Source organism: Pan troglodytes, chromosome 1, assembly GCF_028858775.2.
Source record: "Pan troglodytes isolate AG18354 chromosome 1, NHGRI_mPanTro3-v2.0_pri, whole genome shotgun sequence".
Classification (NCBI taxonomy): domain Eukaryota; kingdom Metazoa; phylum Chordata; class Mammalia; order Primates; family Hominidae; genus Pan; species Pan troglodytes.
This window is the reverse complement of record NC_072398.2, coordinates 62,203,307-62,218,039: the sequence shown is the minus strand read 5'-3', so window position 1 is coordinate 62,218,039 and position 14,733 is coordinate 62,203,307. Positions and strand designations below refer to the sequence as shown.

At 36.5% G+C, this 14,733-nt stretch overlaps 1 protein-coding gene across 2 annotated transcripts in view; it reads left to right on the top strand.

Moving 5' to 3' along the window:
- The window catches only part of PLA2G4A (phospholipase A2 group IVA), a 161,463-nt gene that overhangs the window by 53,735 nt on the left and 92,995 nt on the right, over positions 1-14,733 (top strand). For both annotated transcript variants that reach the window (XM_001165694.7, XM_009439765.5), the window contains exons 4-5: positions 12,378-12,526; positions 13,466-13,579. In XM_001165694.7, the coding sequence (XP_001165694.1) occupies positions 12,378-12,526; positions 13,466-13,579 (263 nt within the window). The remainder of the gene's footprint in view (positions 1-12,377; positions 12,527-13,465; positions 13,580-14,733) is intronic.

Genomic DNA, 14,733 nt, shown 5'->3' with positions numbered 1-14,733 from the left:
TACAGCAAAGTTCTGTTAGAATGAATATTTCTGCCATCAATATGCCTGTGTGGAATGTTTGAAATGTGTAGATTCCAAAGATGCCTCTTTGCCGTAGAGTGATGTTCCAGTGAATGGCTGAGAAGGGTCACTGACTAGAGGGAGAACCTTGGGTTTGATGGGGGGTGGGGAGGGAGCCTTTAAGTCTTTCTCACCATATTTAGGCCTGACTTGGTAGGCAGTGAAGGTCAAAAGTGTGTTTCAGAAGGATAGTTGTGGTTGCATTATAGAAGGTGCCTTGAGAATAAGCAACTAAGAGATTATGGTAATAGTCTATGTGAGAGGTGGTGCTTAGTTGAATCGGGGCAATTATTTTGAATGAAATGAAGGAGTTAACATCATTTTGCAAGTGAAAAGCTAAAACTTAGAGACAGATTGGATATTTGAATCATGAAGAAAAGACAACTCTTGTGTTTCTAGGCCAGACGGTTAGAAAAGATGACATCATTAAATAAAATAGGAAAGAAAGTGAGGAAAAATAACAAGTTTTCATTTTAGTTTTTTTTTGTTTTGTATTAATTTTTGTCTTACATTTAGGAAAAGAATGATGAAAATAAGTTTGCTTTGTAAATATTGAGTTTGAGGTATCTTTAAGGTGTTCAAGGTATTTTTGAGGCATTTGAGAGCAGATTTAAGATTTCGGAATGGAGGTAGGGCTCACAGATGTAGATTAGGGAGACACTGACATTTATGTGCAAGGCAGAACTAAAGGAGTGTTAAAGAAAATCCAGAATTGATTCAGAGTAACTAAACAGGATTGAACTATTTCAAAATATATTACTTAAGAATAGATTATATGTTAACATATAATCAAGAACCTCATATTTGTCATGTTTATACTTCTTCCCCCTTGTAGCCTTGAGGATATGAAGGAATGCATTGTAGCTGCCATTTAAATCTTGAAGATAATCGACTTTAAAGGATCTGAGATTAACTAGACTACACAATTAATGCATGTCATGTGATATGAGGGGTGCATATTGAGTGTTTTCAAGACTATATAAATATCTGCGATCATTCCTTTGCAACTTGGTTTTGACTACATGAGCAATACAGTGTTTAAAGGCCTCGCTTCCTTTTGAAGAATTCTAATAAGAGATTTATAAGGACACAAGAAGAAAGTCCACAGTTTAGTGATGAGTTGAGGTGGAGAAAGCTGGTGAAAGATATAGAGGAACTATTTAGAGAGGTAGGTAGGAAATCACAAAATAATGATATATTAGACACAAAAGAAAGATAATTGCACCAAGGATGTTGCATATGTGTTAAGTAAAGTGAGAAAAAGCTCACTGAATTTGGCATTGAAGTTAGGTTCGAGAGAATGAACCGATTAGGGTAATAGAAGAAGGCAGAGGACAGTAGGTTGGAAACTTATGGAATAATGAGATTTAGAAGCAGTAAGTGTAGACTATATTTTTCCAAAATCTTTGATGTAGGAGCGAAAAGATCTGGAAGAATTGTAAGAACTAATGAAATTTTGTTCATTTTTTTAAGGATGCCCAATACTTGTTTATATTTATAAGTTGAGAGAAAGTAGCTAAGGCAAAACCAATATTTACAGATTAAATTTGAGGCTGGGGATTAAAAAATATGAAATATCTGAGAGAAGCGGTATTGAAGGAAGAGTGTAAGGATACTTTTACTTCTAAGATAATAGAGGAAGAACTTAAATATGAATACATTATTAAATTATAAACATATTTTTTAAATTGTGAGATATAGGGAAGGAAAATTGAAGGACTACATCTAATCCTCCCCTTTTGTTTTTTTTTAGTGAAGTGTAAGTCTGAATTGTGTCCTCAAAAGAGAAGTAGTAAGTAGGGTAGGTGGCTTGAAAAAAACAGTACATGTTTTAGCAGCCATGTGGAGAATGGTGGGTGGAGGGGAAGGATAGGGATGATTATAGTTTGGCCAAGTTAGGAACTAAATGGTCACTGAAGTATGCTAAAGTGACTAATAGCAGTGTATTTACTTTTCCTAAGAGCAACTTAGGAAACACATATTAAATTAATTTTTTTAAATGTCTAGAGGAATGAAAAGCTGGAGTAAACTGGGACTTGAGGGACTAAGATCTCAGAAGAGAAATAAGCCAGGCTGGGAGTGGTGGCTCACGCCTATAATCCCAGCATTCTGGGGAGCCAAGGCAGATGAATTGTTTGAGCCCAGGAGTTCGAGACCAGGCCTGGACAACATGGTAAAACCCCATCTCTACTAAAAATACAAAAAATTAGCTGAGCATGATGGTGTGAGCTTGTAGTCCCAGCTACTTGGGGAAGGGGGCTAAAGTGTGAGGATCACCTGAAACCAGGAGGTTGAGGCTACAGTGAGCTGAGATGGCACCATGGTGCCACTGCACTCCAGGCTGGTTGACAGAGTAAGATCCTGTCTTCAAAAAAAAAAAAAAAAAGAAGGAATAAGCTCATATTCTGCAAGCCACGTTTTCCCTCAGTCTATTAGTTAGCTGCATCTAGGTAGGTTGGAGGGGAGTGATAGGGATATGGGAAGTAGCCAAGCAGTGAAGAGGCCAATAATCCAGCAGAGCTTTGTCAACCTCAAAGGACTTGGGGTATAAAGACTGGATTTTAGGACAAAATAAGTTGATTTTGAGAAGCCAAGTTCCTTGAGAGAAAGCCTAGAGAAGAAATATGCCTGACAGCCAGCACCTTCATCATAAGGCACTAGCCAAATTCTTGATTCATGCAGGGCAACAGTCTGAGAAGCAAAAATAAAAACCTGAAAAACAGGACAAAGATATTGGCAGTCTCATAAGAGGAAACAAACAAACAAACAAACAAGGAGATCAGAGAGACCAAATTAAAAGGGGCCTAATAAATACCCTTGACTTTATTTTTTTTATTTTTTATTTTTAATTATACTTTAAGTTTTAGGGTACATGTGCACATTGTGCAGGTTAGTTACATATATATACATGTGCCATGCTGGTGCGCTGCACCCACTAACTCGTCATCTAGCATTAGGTATATCTCCCAATGCTATCCCTCCCCCCTCCCCCCTCCCCACCACAGTCCCCAGAGTATGATATTCCCCTTCCTGTGTCCATGTGATCTCATTGTTCAATTCCCACCTATGAGTGAGAATATGCGGTGTTTGGTTTTTTGTTCTTGCGATAGTTTACTGAGAATGATGGTTTCCAATTTCATCCATGTCCCTACAAAGGATATGAACTCATCATTTTTTATGGCTGCATAGTATTCCATGGTGTATATGTGCCACATTTTCTTAATCCAGTCTATCATTGTTGGACATTTGGGTTGGTTCCAAGTCTTTGCTATTGTGAATAATGCCGCAATAAACATACGTGTGCATGTGTCTTTATAGCAGCATGATTTATAGTCATTTGGGTATATACCCAGTAATGGGATGGCTGGGTCAAATGGTATTTCTAGTTCTAGATCCCTGAGGAATCGCCACACTGACTTCCACAATGGTTGAACTAGTTTACAGTCCCACCAACAGTGTAAAAGTGTTCCTATTTCTCCACATCCTCTCCAGCACCTGTTGTTTCCTGACTTTTTAATGATTGCCTTTCTAACTGGTGTGAGATGATATCTCATAGTGGTTTTGATTTGCATTTCTCTGATGGCCAGTGATGATGAGCATTTTTTCATGTGTTTTTGGCTGCATAAATGTCTTCTTTTGAGAAGTGCCTGTTCATGTCCTTCGCCCACTTTTTGATGGGGTTGTTTGTTTTTTTCTTGTAAATTTGTTTGAGTTCACTGTAGATTCTGGAGATTAGCCCTTTGTCAGATGAGTAGGTTGCAAAAATTTTCTCCCATGTTGTAGGTTGCCTATTCACTCTGATGGTAGTTTCTTTTGCTGTGCAGAAGCTCTTTAGTTTAATTAGATCCCATTTGTCAATTTTGGCTTTTGTTGCCATTGCTTTTGGTGTTTTGGACATGAAGTCCTTGCCCACGCCTATGTCCTGAATGGTAATGCCTAGGTTTTCTTCTAGGGTTTTTATGGTTTTAGGTCTAACGTTTAAATCTTTAATCCATCTTGAATTGATTTTTGTATAAGGTGTAAGGAAGGGATCCAGTTTCAGCTTTCTACATATGGCTAGCCAGTTTTCCCAGCACCATTTATTAAATAGGGAATCCTTTCCCCATTGCTTGTTTTTCTCAGGTTTGTCAAAGATCAGATAGTTGTAGGTAAGCGGCGTTATTTCTGAGGGCTCTGTTCTGTTCCATTGATCTATATTTCTGTTTTGGTACCAGTACCATGCTGTTTTGGTTACTGTAGCCTTGTAGTATAGTTTGAAGTCAGGTAGTGTGATGCCTCCAGCTTTGTTCTTTTGGCTTAGGATTGACTTGGCGATGCGGGCTCTCTTTTGGTTCCATATGAACTTTAAAGTAGTTTTTTCCAATTCTGTGAAGAAAGTCATTGGTAGCTTGATGGGGATGGCATTGAATCTGTAAATTACCTTGGGCAGTATGGCCATTTTCACGATATTGATTCTTCCTACCCATGAGCAAGGAATGTTCTTCCATTTGTTTGTATCCTCTTTTATTTCCTTGAGCAGTGGTTTGTAGTTCTCCTTGAAGAGGTGCTTCACATCCCTTGTAAGTTGGATTCCTAGGTATTTTATTCTCTTTGAAGCAATTGTGAATGGGAGTTCACTCATGATTTGGCTCTCTGTTTGTCTGTTCCTTGACTTTAAGTTGGGAGCCTTAGAATGGGAGTGAACAAGAGGTGGACTAACCTTACAAAGAATGAAATCAATTCATTTGTTAAAATGTAATAGAGGCTATCAGTCCTACTTTCTCTGCCTGCCAGAGAATAAAGTGGGTCATCTGTGGAGGTAGATCTAGCTCTTCCATAATTTGTCATAAAAAAGTCTGGCATTCAGTCAAAGGTTGACTGAATCATAAATATTCAGTGGCTTATAGAATATGAGTGTAACAAAAATAAGATCAAGAAACAAACAGATCCACAAGTATTGGATATGGATCTTAAAATAACTAAGAGTAATATGTTCAAGAAAATAGATGCTAAGATGGAGGATTTTACCAGGAAACCAGATATATACAAAATAATCAAATGGAAAATTTTAAACTGAAAAACACAAGAAATTAAGAACTCAGTAGATGGTTTTACTGTAGTTTGAAAACAGTTAAAGAGAGAATTACTGAACTGAAAAATAGGTCTATAGAAAATATCCAGACTGAAACACAAAAGACAAATAAGGAAATAAAATATAGAATAAAAAGATAAGGAATATCTGGGGTATGACAAAAAGCATTGGGAAGAGAGAGGGAATAGGGCAAAAGTAATATTTGAAAATATAATGGCTGGGTATTTTCTGTAGCCAATAAAATATATTGAAAAGCAAATGACCAAGAGTGGATTTCTCAACAAAACAGAGAGGAACCATAAGATATTAGTTGACATCTTTGAGGTGTGGAAATAAAGTAACTGCCAGTATAATCCTGAAGATATTGAACAAAGTTCCAGGACTTAGACTACCTGATATTACAATTAATATAAAAATATTATAATTAAGACAGTTTGATATAGGCATGGTATAGATGCAAGCTTAAATGATAGATTAATGGACTAATAGACAAACGGAAGTCCAGAAACAGACTTACACTTTTATGTGACCACTTGATTAATGCAAAGTTTATACTGCAATGCAAGGGCTAAAGGCAGTATTCCCAATAAATAATGCTGGGTCTATTGGTTATACAGGGAAAAAGACTGAATCTTAACTCCTACCTCATACCTCAACCAGCTTAGTACATGGGTAGTGAAAAGGTTGACAATCGTAAAAGCTGCTCTAAGATCTCTGTGTGTAATTAGCAATGTTATTAGATCATAAATATATCAAAGGAATGACCACATCTGAGAATAGTATTCAGAGGCATTTCGTTCAACAAATTTTCATTTAAGTTTTGGTCTTACTTCTTCTCGTTTAGTCATTTCTACTCTGTTGATAATTGAAGCATAACATTTGAACAGCAGTCCATCACCTTAAACAGATTGCCAACTAACACACCCACACTTAATTTATTCTTGGATTTATTTTCTCGTGGCCATTTGAAAATGTATTTTATGTCTGGAGAGAAATAGAAGTAAATGACTGGACTGGGCTTAATCTAGTCTATGGGCAGAATAACTCCTTGACAGAAGACCAGTAACTTTGTTGCCTTCTCAATGTCAAAATGTTTGTAATTTGTCTGTGGGTGTTATTATACTCCTGTTCTTTAGTTCCTCGTAATATTATACCTTAAGCCCCTGTTCTTCAAATGTGTGAATGATAATCACCTGGTCAATTGTCAAAATGCAGATTTCCAGGCCCATGCTGGAGAATATGATTGAAGGTGTTAAGGTTCTGCATTTTTAACAGGCACTGCAGATGAATCCGTGAAGGTCATGGTATTTCAATGGACTACATTTGGGGAAACACTGTTTTAAGCTCACTGTCATTGAACCATAGCTATTCAGAATGGGCCATATTTTGACTACACATTTGGGAGGACTTTCCCCTTTGGGATTTTTTTTTTCCTATTTATCACAAGAATTGTAACAAATTACTTGTAATCTGTTTTTCAAACAAGAGGTTTAAGTTGCTACTGATGAAGGGGAAATAGGCAAATAGAGAATATTTAAAATAGAACTAGGAGTTTAGAAGCTGCCATGAGTTCATGAATCACATGATATATTACTTGGACAAAGCTGAAATGACAAATGGGTCTGTTATGACTTCAGGCAGGCGCTCCTTAAACTCCTGAAGTTTAGTAGTAAGTTTTACCACCCTGAAGCTATTTCTGGTGCATGTAGTTTCATGTCAACTTTATGGGAAGAAAAAAGATCTGTATTCCACACCCCCGACATTTTTTGTTTGTCAAGATTTAGATAAAAGGATGAGATGTGTAAAAGGGGTTTTTGCCCACATATTACATCTTTGCTTCACCATGTTTGGCTGAAAATAATGAAGATGAGGCTGAGTTAGTGACTCAACACACAATTGCCCTATAGGTGTTAATTGACAAAGCCATGAAATAAGTATAATGTACAGGAAAAAACAAATTCTACATTTAACTTTTTCTTTAATTCATTCCTTGAAACTTCTCTAAAGTATTGGGCTGTGTTTACTGTCAAAGTGGGCTGCCTTCCTTTTCAAATCTTCTAATTCTGTTTGCTACCATGCCAGTGATGGTTATAGATTATGCAAAGAAACTGAGCTATGTGATTATTGTAATCCAACTTTAAACTAGCCTCTTAAAACTTATTTTTATCCTATCTACCGCTGTTATAGATATTTCTTAGCTTACGATAATTAGAGCTGATGCAGATTGCAAAATCAAAGTGTGCAGTTTTGGTAGTTTTCCACTGTCCAGCATCCTTTGACATCTTAACTCTGAAGTCTCTGGCTAAAGAATCAAGAGGAGAAATTAGAAACGCTGCCACTCTTGACATACATTTTAGAAAGCTGACTTACTTTCAAAGTAAAATTAAATAATGCAAATCCAACATGACAGCTATTAAACTGGATTCTGATTTTTTAAACAAAGTCTGTGGATGTTTTAATATATAAACATGGTGTGGGTATTGTTTTTATGGTATTTTCTTTATCATTTTTTCAGAATTAGAATTTGTTAAAAATATGACCCATTGAGAATCTAAAATGGCTGAGAAGATGGGTAGATAATGGTTTGACTCATGGTGCTTCAATTTATCCCTTCCTTTTCCCATCTGGTGCCTTCCAAGGAACTTCACTTGCAGCTTGCTCCTTCTTGTTTGGGCCAAGTAGACCTCACCCTCCTCTTTCCCAAAGATTCAAGTAAAGATTAAGTCTGAAAAGGCAATTTCCCCACCTACGATTTGACCTTATTTGTGTGTAATAATCTGGGTGACTGAGTTACTAGTCACTGGGGTAGTGTAACTGCTTATCTTCAATTTACCTTGCCTCTAAAATTAGGCTATTAACATTTGACTCACTTCCATAATCCGAATTTTCAGTTTAGTGTTTGGCTCCCTATCAAGGCTGAACTGCTTGTGAATGAGCAATGCCTGGCATATAGTAGGCACTCATGTATTTGTTGAATGAATGAATGATGTTTGCCATTTGCATGCCTCCCCTTCCTACACACTCTTGTATTCCACGTTGGTTTTTGCTTGGCTTTGTTTTTTTTCTATTACTTCTTGGAAAATGGTTAAAAAAAGAGCATTGGCCTTATGAGAAAAATCTGGCCCTATGAGATGATGTAGGGCTATGTTTTGTAACACATAATTTGAAGCATTAATTGAATACTTTCCTTAAAATTACATATTTTTCTTGATAATTTTCTACCAACTGCTATTCTAAATATGGAGTTTTACTTCTGATTTGCAATCCTGAGCACTGGTGATATGGTAGAAACATGGTTAAGGAAAAGAAGCAGTCACCTCCTGGTTGAAAATGTGATAATGTTACCCTATGACATGTTCTCTTCTTCTTTGGCCCATTTCACCTTATCATCCTTCCCACTCAATCTTTTTGTTTTCTAATTTGTATTCCATGGTCCTGTTGAGAGGTATAAGCACCGAGTTAGAAATGAGAATGACTGGCTTTCCCCTTTTGTCTAAAATAGGATATCAAAAGTGTGACCAGAAGATGATCTACATCAGTGTCAGCTAGACTATTTGTTAAAAATTGCAAGCCCTTAATTCCATTACAGATATGCAGATAATGGGTCTTTGGGGATGAAGGTCAGGGTCTATGTTTTTACAATAACCCTGGGCATTTGTGTTGCACTCTCACTTTTGCCCCACTGCTCTTTACCAATGATGTATAAGGTCCAAGCCGGAAAATTAAAGGCAGCCTCAAAGGCTGATACCTTGTTTGTAGATCCTCCCGTTTTATAATAACAACCACCAAACATACACATGCATCTAAAGAAGCTGATGACTACATAAAGAACTAGGAGCAATACTGAACAATTAAGTGAAAGACATTGATTACGTTTTTTGATGACCATAGCTGTTGTTGACAGACAATATCTATTTAAATTTTTTGGGGGGGGAAACCCAATCAATAGGTCAGAAACTATTATTTTTGCTTTTCCTTTATTTTCAATTGTTGGATCTTTTTGTTTAGACCTCTGTACTTCTTCTCTCCCCCCTCCCTCCCTCACTCTTGCGCTCACCCTCTCTTTCTTTTCCTCTAATTCCAGCTCCTCTTTCCACAGAATCCATACCCTGTAATCTAATTTTTGTTACTGAGGAACATGATGTAATAAGAGAATGATTGTTGTAGTCAAATGACCCAGGTTCAAGAACTTGACCTGATACTTATTAGCTATGTGATATTGGACAGAATGCTTAATATTTCTCAGTTCCTGTTACTTTAACACTAAAATAAAGTACTTACATTATAGCGCGATTGTGAGATTTAAATGAGACTAATGTGTGTAAAGTACTTAACACAGATCCCTGTAGTCATTACTTAGTTATTTGTTGTTTTTGTTATTAATTATAATGGCCACATGGAAAAGCACCTGTTAAACGGGAAAGTCAAGTCAATAGGTTAGGAAACCTTAAGTATTGTAATTGTCGCTTTCTGTTGTTAGCTTCTGAAGATGTGCAGCTGAGGAAGACAAGATCTTTGCCCTCAAGTTGTTTATAGTCTTGTAGGAAAAGACAGATAGATGTATAATTTCATCCATAAAGTATAGTGTGTCCAGTGCTGTAAGACATTAAAGGATTCGGTGGAATCCTAAAAAAGGAGTGATCAATACTTGCACAGTTTGGGTCACTCGCTTTGTTGCTAAGTGTATATGTAATGGGAGGAAATTAAAATAATTTCTTTATTTGCAATTGTTTTGTTCTATTTCAGTGGGCACACATATCATACCCTGATTCAAGTGGGTATTTATGTGAAATTAAAAAAAACCGTTACTGGCCGGGCATGGTGGCTCATGCCTGTAATCCCAGCACTTCGGGAGTCTGAGGCGGGCAGATCAGGAGGTCAGGAGATCGAGACCATCCTGGCCAACATGGTGTAACCCTGTCTCTACTGAATATACAAAAATTAGCCGGGCATAGTGGCATGTGCCTGTAATCCCAGCTACTCTGGAGGTTGAGGCACGAAAATTGCTTGAACCAGGAGGCCGAGGTTGCAGTGAGCTGAGATTGTGCCACCGCACTCCAGCCTGGCAACAGAGCAAGACTCTGTCTCAAAAAAAAAAAAAAAAAAAAGGAAAAGAAAAAAATTGTTGCTTCATAGAGACACCTCATTTCCATCTGAATATTGCCATAATAAATACATGTTGATTTTTAATATGAGTGCCACCCCTTAAAGTTGTTCAGTGCACAACCTGTACAACCATACAAGGCAACTCTATAACAATAAACAATATTCTTCTCACAATGACTTCCATTATTTTATCTGATAAAGTAAGCAGGATGATTTTTCTAACATTGACAAATATAATCTTTTTTTTTTTTAAAAAGTATTTTTCAATTTTTTTTCTTTTTTACTTTTTACTTTTACTTTTTAATTTTTATGGGTACATAGTAGGTGTATATATTTATGGGGTAAGTGAAATGTTTTGATATAGGTATGCAGTGTAAAGTAATCACATCATAGAGAATAGGGTATCCATCCTCTGAAGCATTTATGATTTGTTGCAAATAATCCAATTACACTCTTTTAGTTACTTTTAAGTGAACAATTAGGTTATTATTGACTATCGTCACCCTGTTGTGTTATCAAATAGCAAGTCTTATTCATTTTTCTGTTGTGTTTTTTTTGTATCCATTAACCATCCCCACCTCCCCTCCAACCCCCTACTACCCTTCCCAGCCTCTGGTAATCATCCTTCTGCCCCCTCCATGGGTTCAACTGTTTTGATTCTTAGATCCCACAAATAAGTGAGAATATGTGCTGTTTGTCTTTCTGTGCCTGGCTTATTTCACTTAAGATAATGACTTCCAGTTCCATCCATGCAAATGGCGAGATCTCATTCTTCTTTATGGCTGAGTAACACTCCATTGTGTATCTGTAACACATTTTATTTACCCATTCATCTGTTGATGGACACTTAGGTTGCTTCTAAATCTTAGCTATTGTAAATAGTGCTGCAATAAACACAGGAGTACAGATATCTCTTCAGTATACTGATTCCTTTTTTTTGAGTATATACTCAGCAGTGGGATTGCTTGGTCATATGGTAGCTCTATTTTTAGGTTTTTGAGGAACCTCCAAATTATTCTCTATAGTGGTTGTGCTAATTTACTTTCCCACCAACATTATACAAGAGATCCCTTTTCTCCACATCCTTGCCAGCATTTGTTATTGCCTGGATATAAGCCATTTTATCCAGGTGAGATGAGATCTCATTGTAATTTTGATTTGCGTTTCTCTTATGATTAATGATGTTCAGCACTTTTCATATGTTTGTTTCCCATTTGTATGTCTTCTTTTGAGAAATGTCTATTCAAATCATTTGCTCATTTTGTTGGTTACATTATTAGATGTTTTTCTACAGTTTTCTGAGCTCCTTATATATTCTGGTTATTAATTTCTTGTCAGATGGGTAGTTTGCAAATATTTTCTCCCATTCTGTGGGTTGTCTCTTCATTTTGTTGATTTTTTTTCCTTTGGTGTGCAAAAAAGCTTTTTAATTTGATGTGATCCCATTTGCCCATTTTTGCTTTGGTTGTCTGTGCCTGTGCGGTATTGCTCAAGAAATTTTTGCCCAGACTGTTCTCCTGGAGATTTTCCCCAATGTTTTCTTGTTGTAGTTTTATATTTTGAGATCTTAACATTTAAATTTTTAATCCATTTTTATTGATTATTGTATATGGCAAGAGATAGGAGTCTAGCTTCATTCTTCTGCATATCCAGTTTTCCCAGCACCATTTATTGAAGAGACTGTTTTTTCCCCAGTGTATGTTCTTGGCACCTTTGTCAAAAATGAGTTCACAGTAGGTCTGTGCATTTGTCTCTAGCTTTAAACCCATGATCTTGTCACTGTCACAGTCCTGGGTGAAGGTCATGTTGGCATTAGCTGGGTGACATTGTTATCATCCTGTAGTAGCTTGACTGAGATGTTGACTGCTGTGAACCTGTCCTCTCTAGATAGATGGAGGAATTCTGAATAAATCACTTAATAAACAATTCCCTCTCACAGGACTATTATGAAGGACAGCGACATATGTAAAAAGTATCTACCCTATGATGTTTTTCTATTACGTGTATATTATCTTGTCTCAGACATTTAAATACATCACTACAGATTCATTGAGAATAAACTGACAACATATATTAATAAAAATTTAGGAACTATGAATCACATTTCTACCTCCTTCTTGTTTGTGTTTACTATCTGTAGTTGATACTCCAGATCCCTATGTGGAACTTTTTATCTCTACAACCCCTGACAGCAGGAAGAGAACAAGACATTTCAATAATGACATAAACCCTGTGTGGAATGAGACCTTTGAATTTATTTTGGATCCTAATCAGGAAAATGTTTTGGAGGTAAGTGAACCATTTGGATGCTGTTAGATGGTTGTGATTCATGTTGAGAGACATGCTTGAGTTTGTCCTTTTACTGCCTTTTTGTTCCTGTTAGCTATAGTTGGAGTTAGACTGGGCAGCTTGGTAGACTAGAATCTAAATGGTGTCTGTCAAGTAATATGAGTGTCTATCAGGACATACAGGAGTTAGGTAGGGTTGGGAAAACTGCTGTCCTCCCCACGTGCTTTGGAGAAAACATATTTTCTGCTATCAAGGAGAGAATCCCAGTATAACAGAATAAAAATATTTTAAATTGCCTTTTTAAAAAGTGAAAATTAATTTTTCCCAAAATATTTGTATCGATTTTCTACATTAATATCTTTCTCATATTCCAAAGTAGAGAGGAGATAAAGTTTCATTTTTGAAAACATGATAATTGAATAAATCAATCAGGAAAATGTGAAAAATTATTATCTTATAGCAAACACAGTACTCAGAAGGAAAAGATTGGCCGAGCACTGTGGCTCACCCCACAGCATTTTCAGAGCACCAAGGCAGGCAGATCACTTGAGGTCAGGAGCTCGAGACCAGCCTGGCCAACACGGTGAGACCCTGTCTCTATTAAAAATACAAAAATTTGCTGGATGTAGTGGCGCTTGCCTGTAATCCCAGCTACTCAGGAGGCTGAGGCAGGAGATTCGCTTGAATCTGGGAGGTGGAGGTTGCAGTGAGCAGAGATCCCGCCACTGCACTCCAGCCTGGTGAGTGAGACCCTGTCTCAAAAAAAAAAAAAAAAAGGAAAAGATAAAAGTATTGTTACTAATTAAATATTGAGATCTTCAAAGGACTCTTAAATATCATTCGAGAGCTTCATTTTTTTAAATGTGGTGGAAATTATAGATGTCATTTCCAAAGATCCATGGGAAATTTTATTTTTGTGCTTCACATTTTACTCTGTAGATTACGTTAATGGATGCCAATTATGTCATGGATGAAACTCTAGGGACAGCAACATTTACTGTATCTTCTATGAAGGTGGGAGAGAAGAAAGAAGTTCCTTTTATTTTCAACCAAGTAAGTAACACTGCAGAATTATATTCCAACCTTATGTTAGATAAAGTCTATTGATTCTGGGAAGTTGGGTTTAACAATTGGAAAATTGTATTTATTTGTTTATAGAATGTTTGCTTTTTAAAGAGAAAATTTTGTTTTTCTTTTTACTTTTTGTCCTAATTTTAAAAATTATTCTGACATCTATAAACTTTGGTTGAGGTATTATACCAAACACTACTAAGGCTTTAATCTCCTTTGTTGCTCTAAATGATGACATTGGGATTCAGCAATGCCTTTGGACTCTAATGGCAAAATTTAATACAAAAAATTGGGGAGGATAAAAAGACATGCAAAATCTGAGAGCTGGGGGGAGAGAGAGAGAGAGAGAACAAGTAAACAAACTCAATGGAAAATGTTAGGAAATTCAAACTATTCCAAAACCACATGTTTAGTAATAAATCTCTCTGGGGGAATATTTCTGTCTCAGAGAATCCTCAAGTAAATAGGGACAAAGCAGTGAAAGGCCAGAAGGATTGATGGGAGGTTATTGTTATCTTTGACTTTCTAGGTTTGCTGCATTTCTGAAATTTTGATAGTTTATTTTGGAATAATGAAACCTTAGGTAAATAATTTTGTATAGAATTAACTCATTGGATTTTGAATTCTGTAAGAAACTAATTTAGTAGTTTGTAGTAAGAAATGTAAACAACTGGTGGGCCTGTATGTGTAAGGCTGGTTACCATACTAATTTCTTGTTGTTGGGAGAGACAATGTGTTTCTGCGCATCTTTAGAATGACTTTCCAAGTCCCTCCATTCACCTCAACCTACCTCTCCCTTAAATCTCAGCTTCTCCATGTTGCCTTTCCTGTTACTATCCCAAATGAGTCTTCCTCCTTTGAGTCTCCATGATAATTATCTATGGTATTCATTGGGACTACATTATTTATACTGTTCAATTTTTCATTTTCCTCTTGTAAACTAAAATCCTCTAAGTCAGGAAACTTGAAATACTGATTAAATGTGCCTACAGAATTAATTACATAGATGACATTCATGGAATGAATGTGTACCTATTTAGAAACCAACTTAGCCCAAATGAGCTTCTTGACTAGTCCATGCAATCAGAATGGCCCAGGTACCTTGAGGATGCTCTGGTCCATGCACTCCTTGGTGC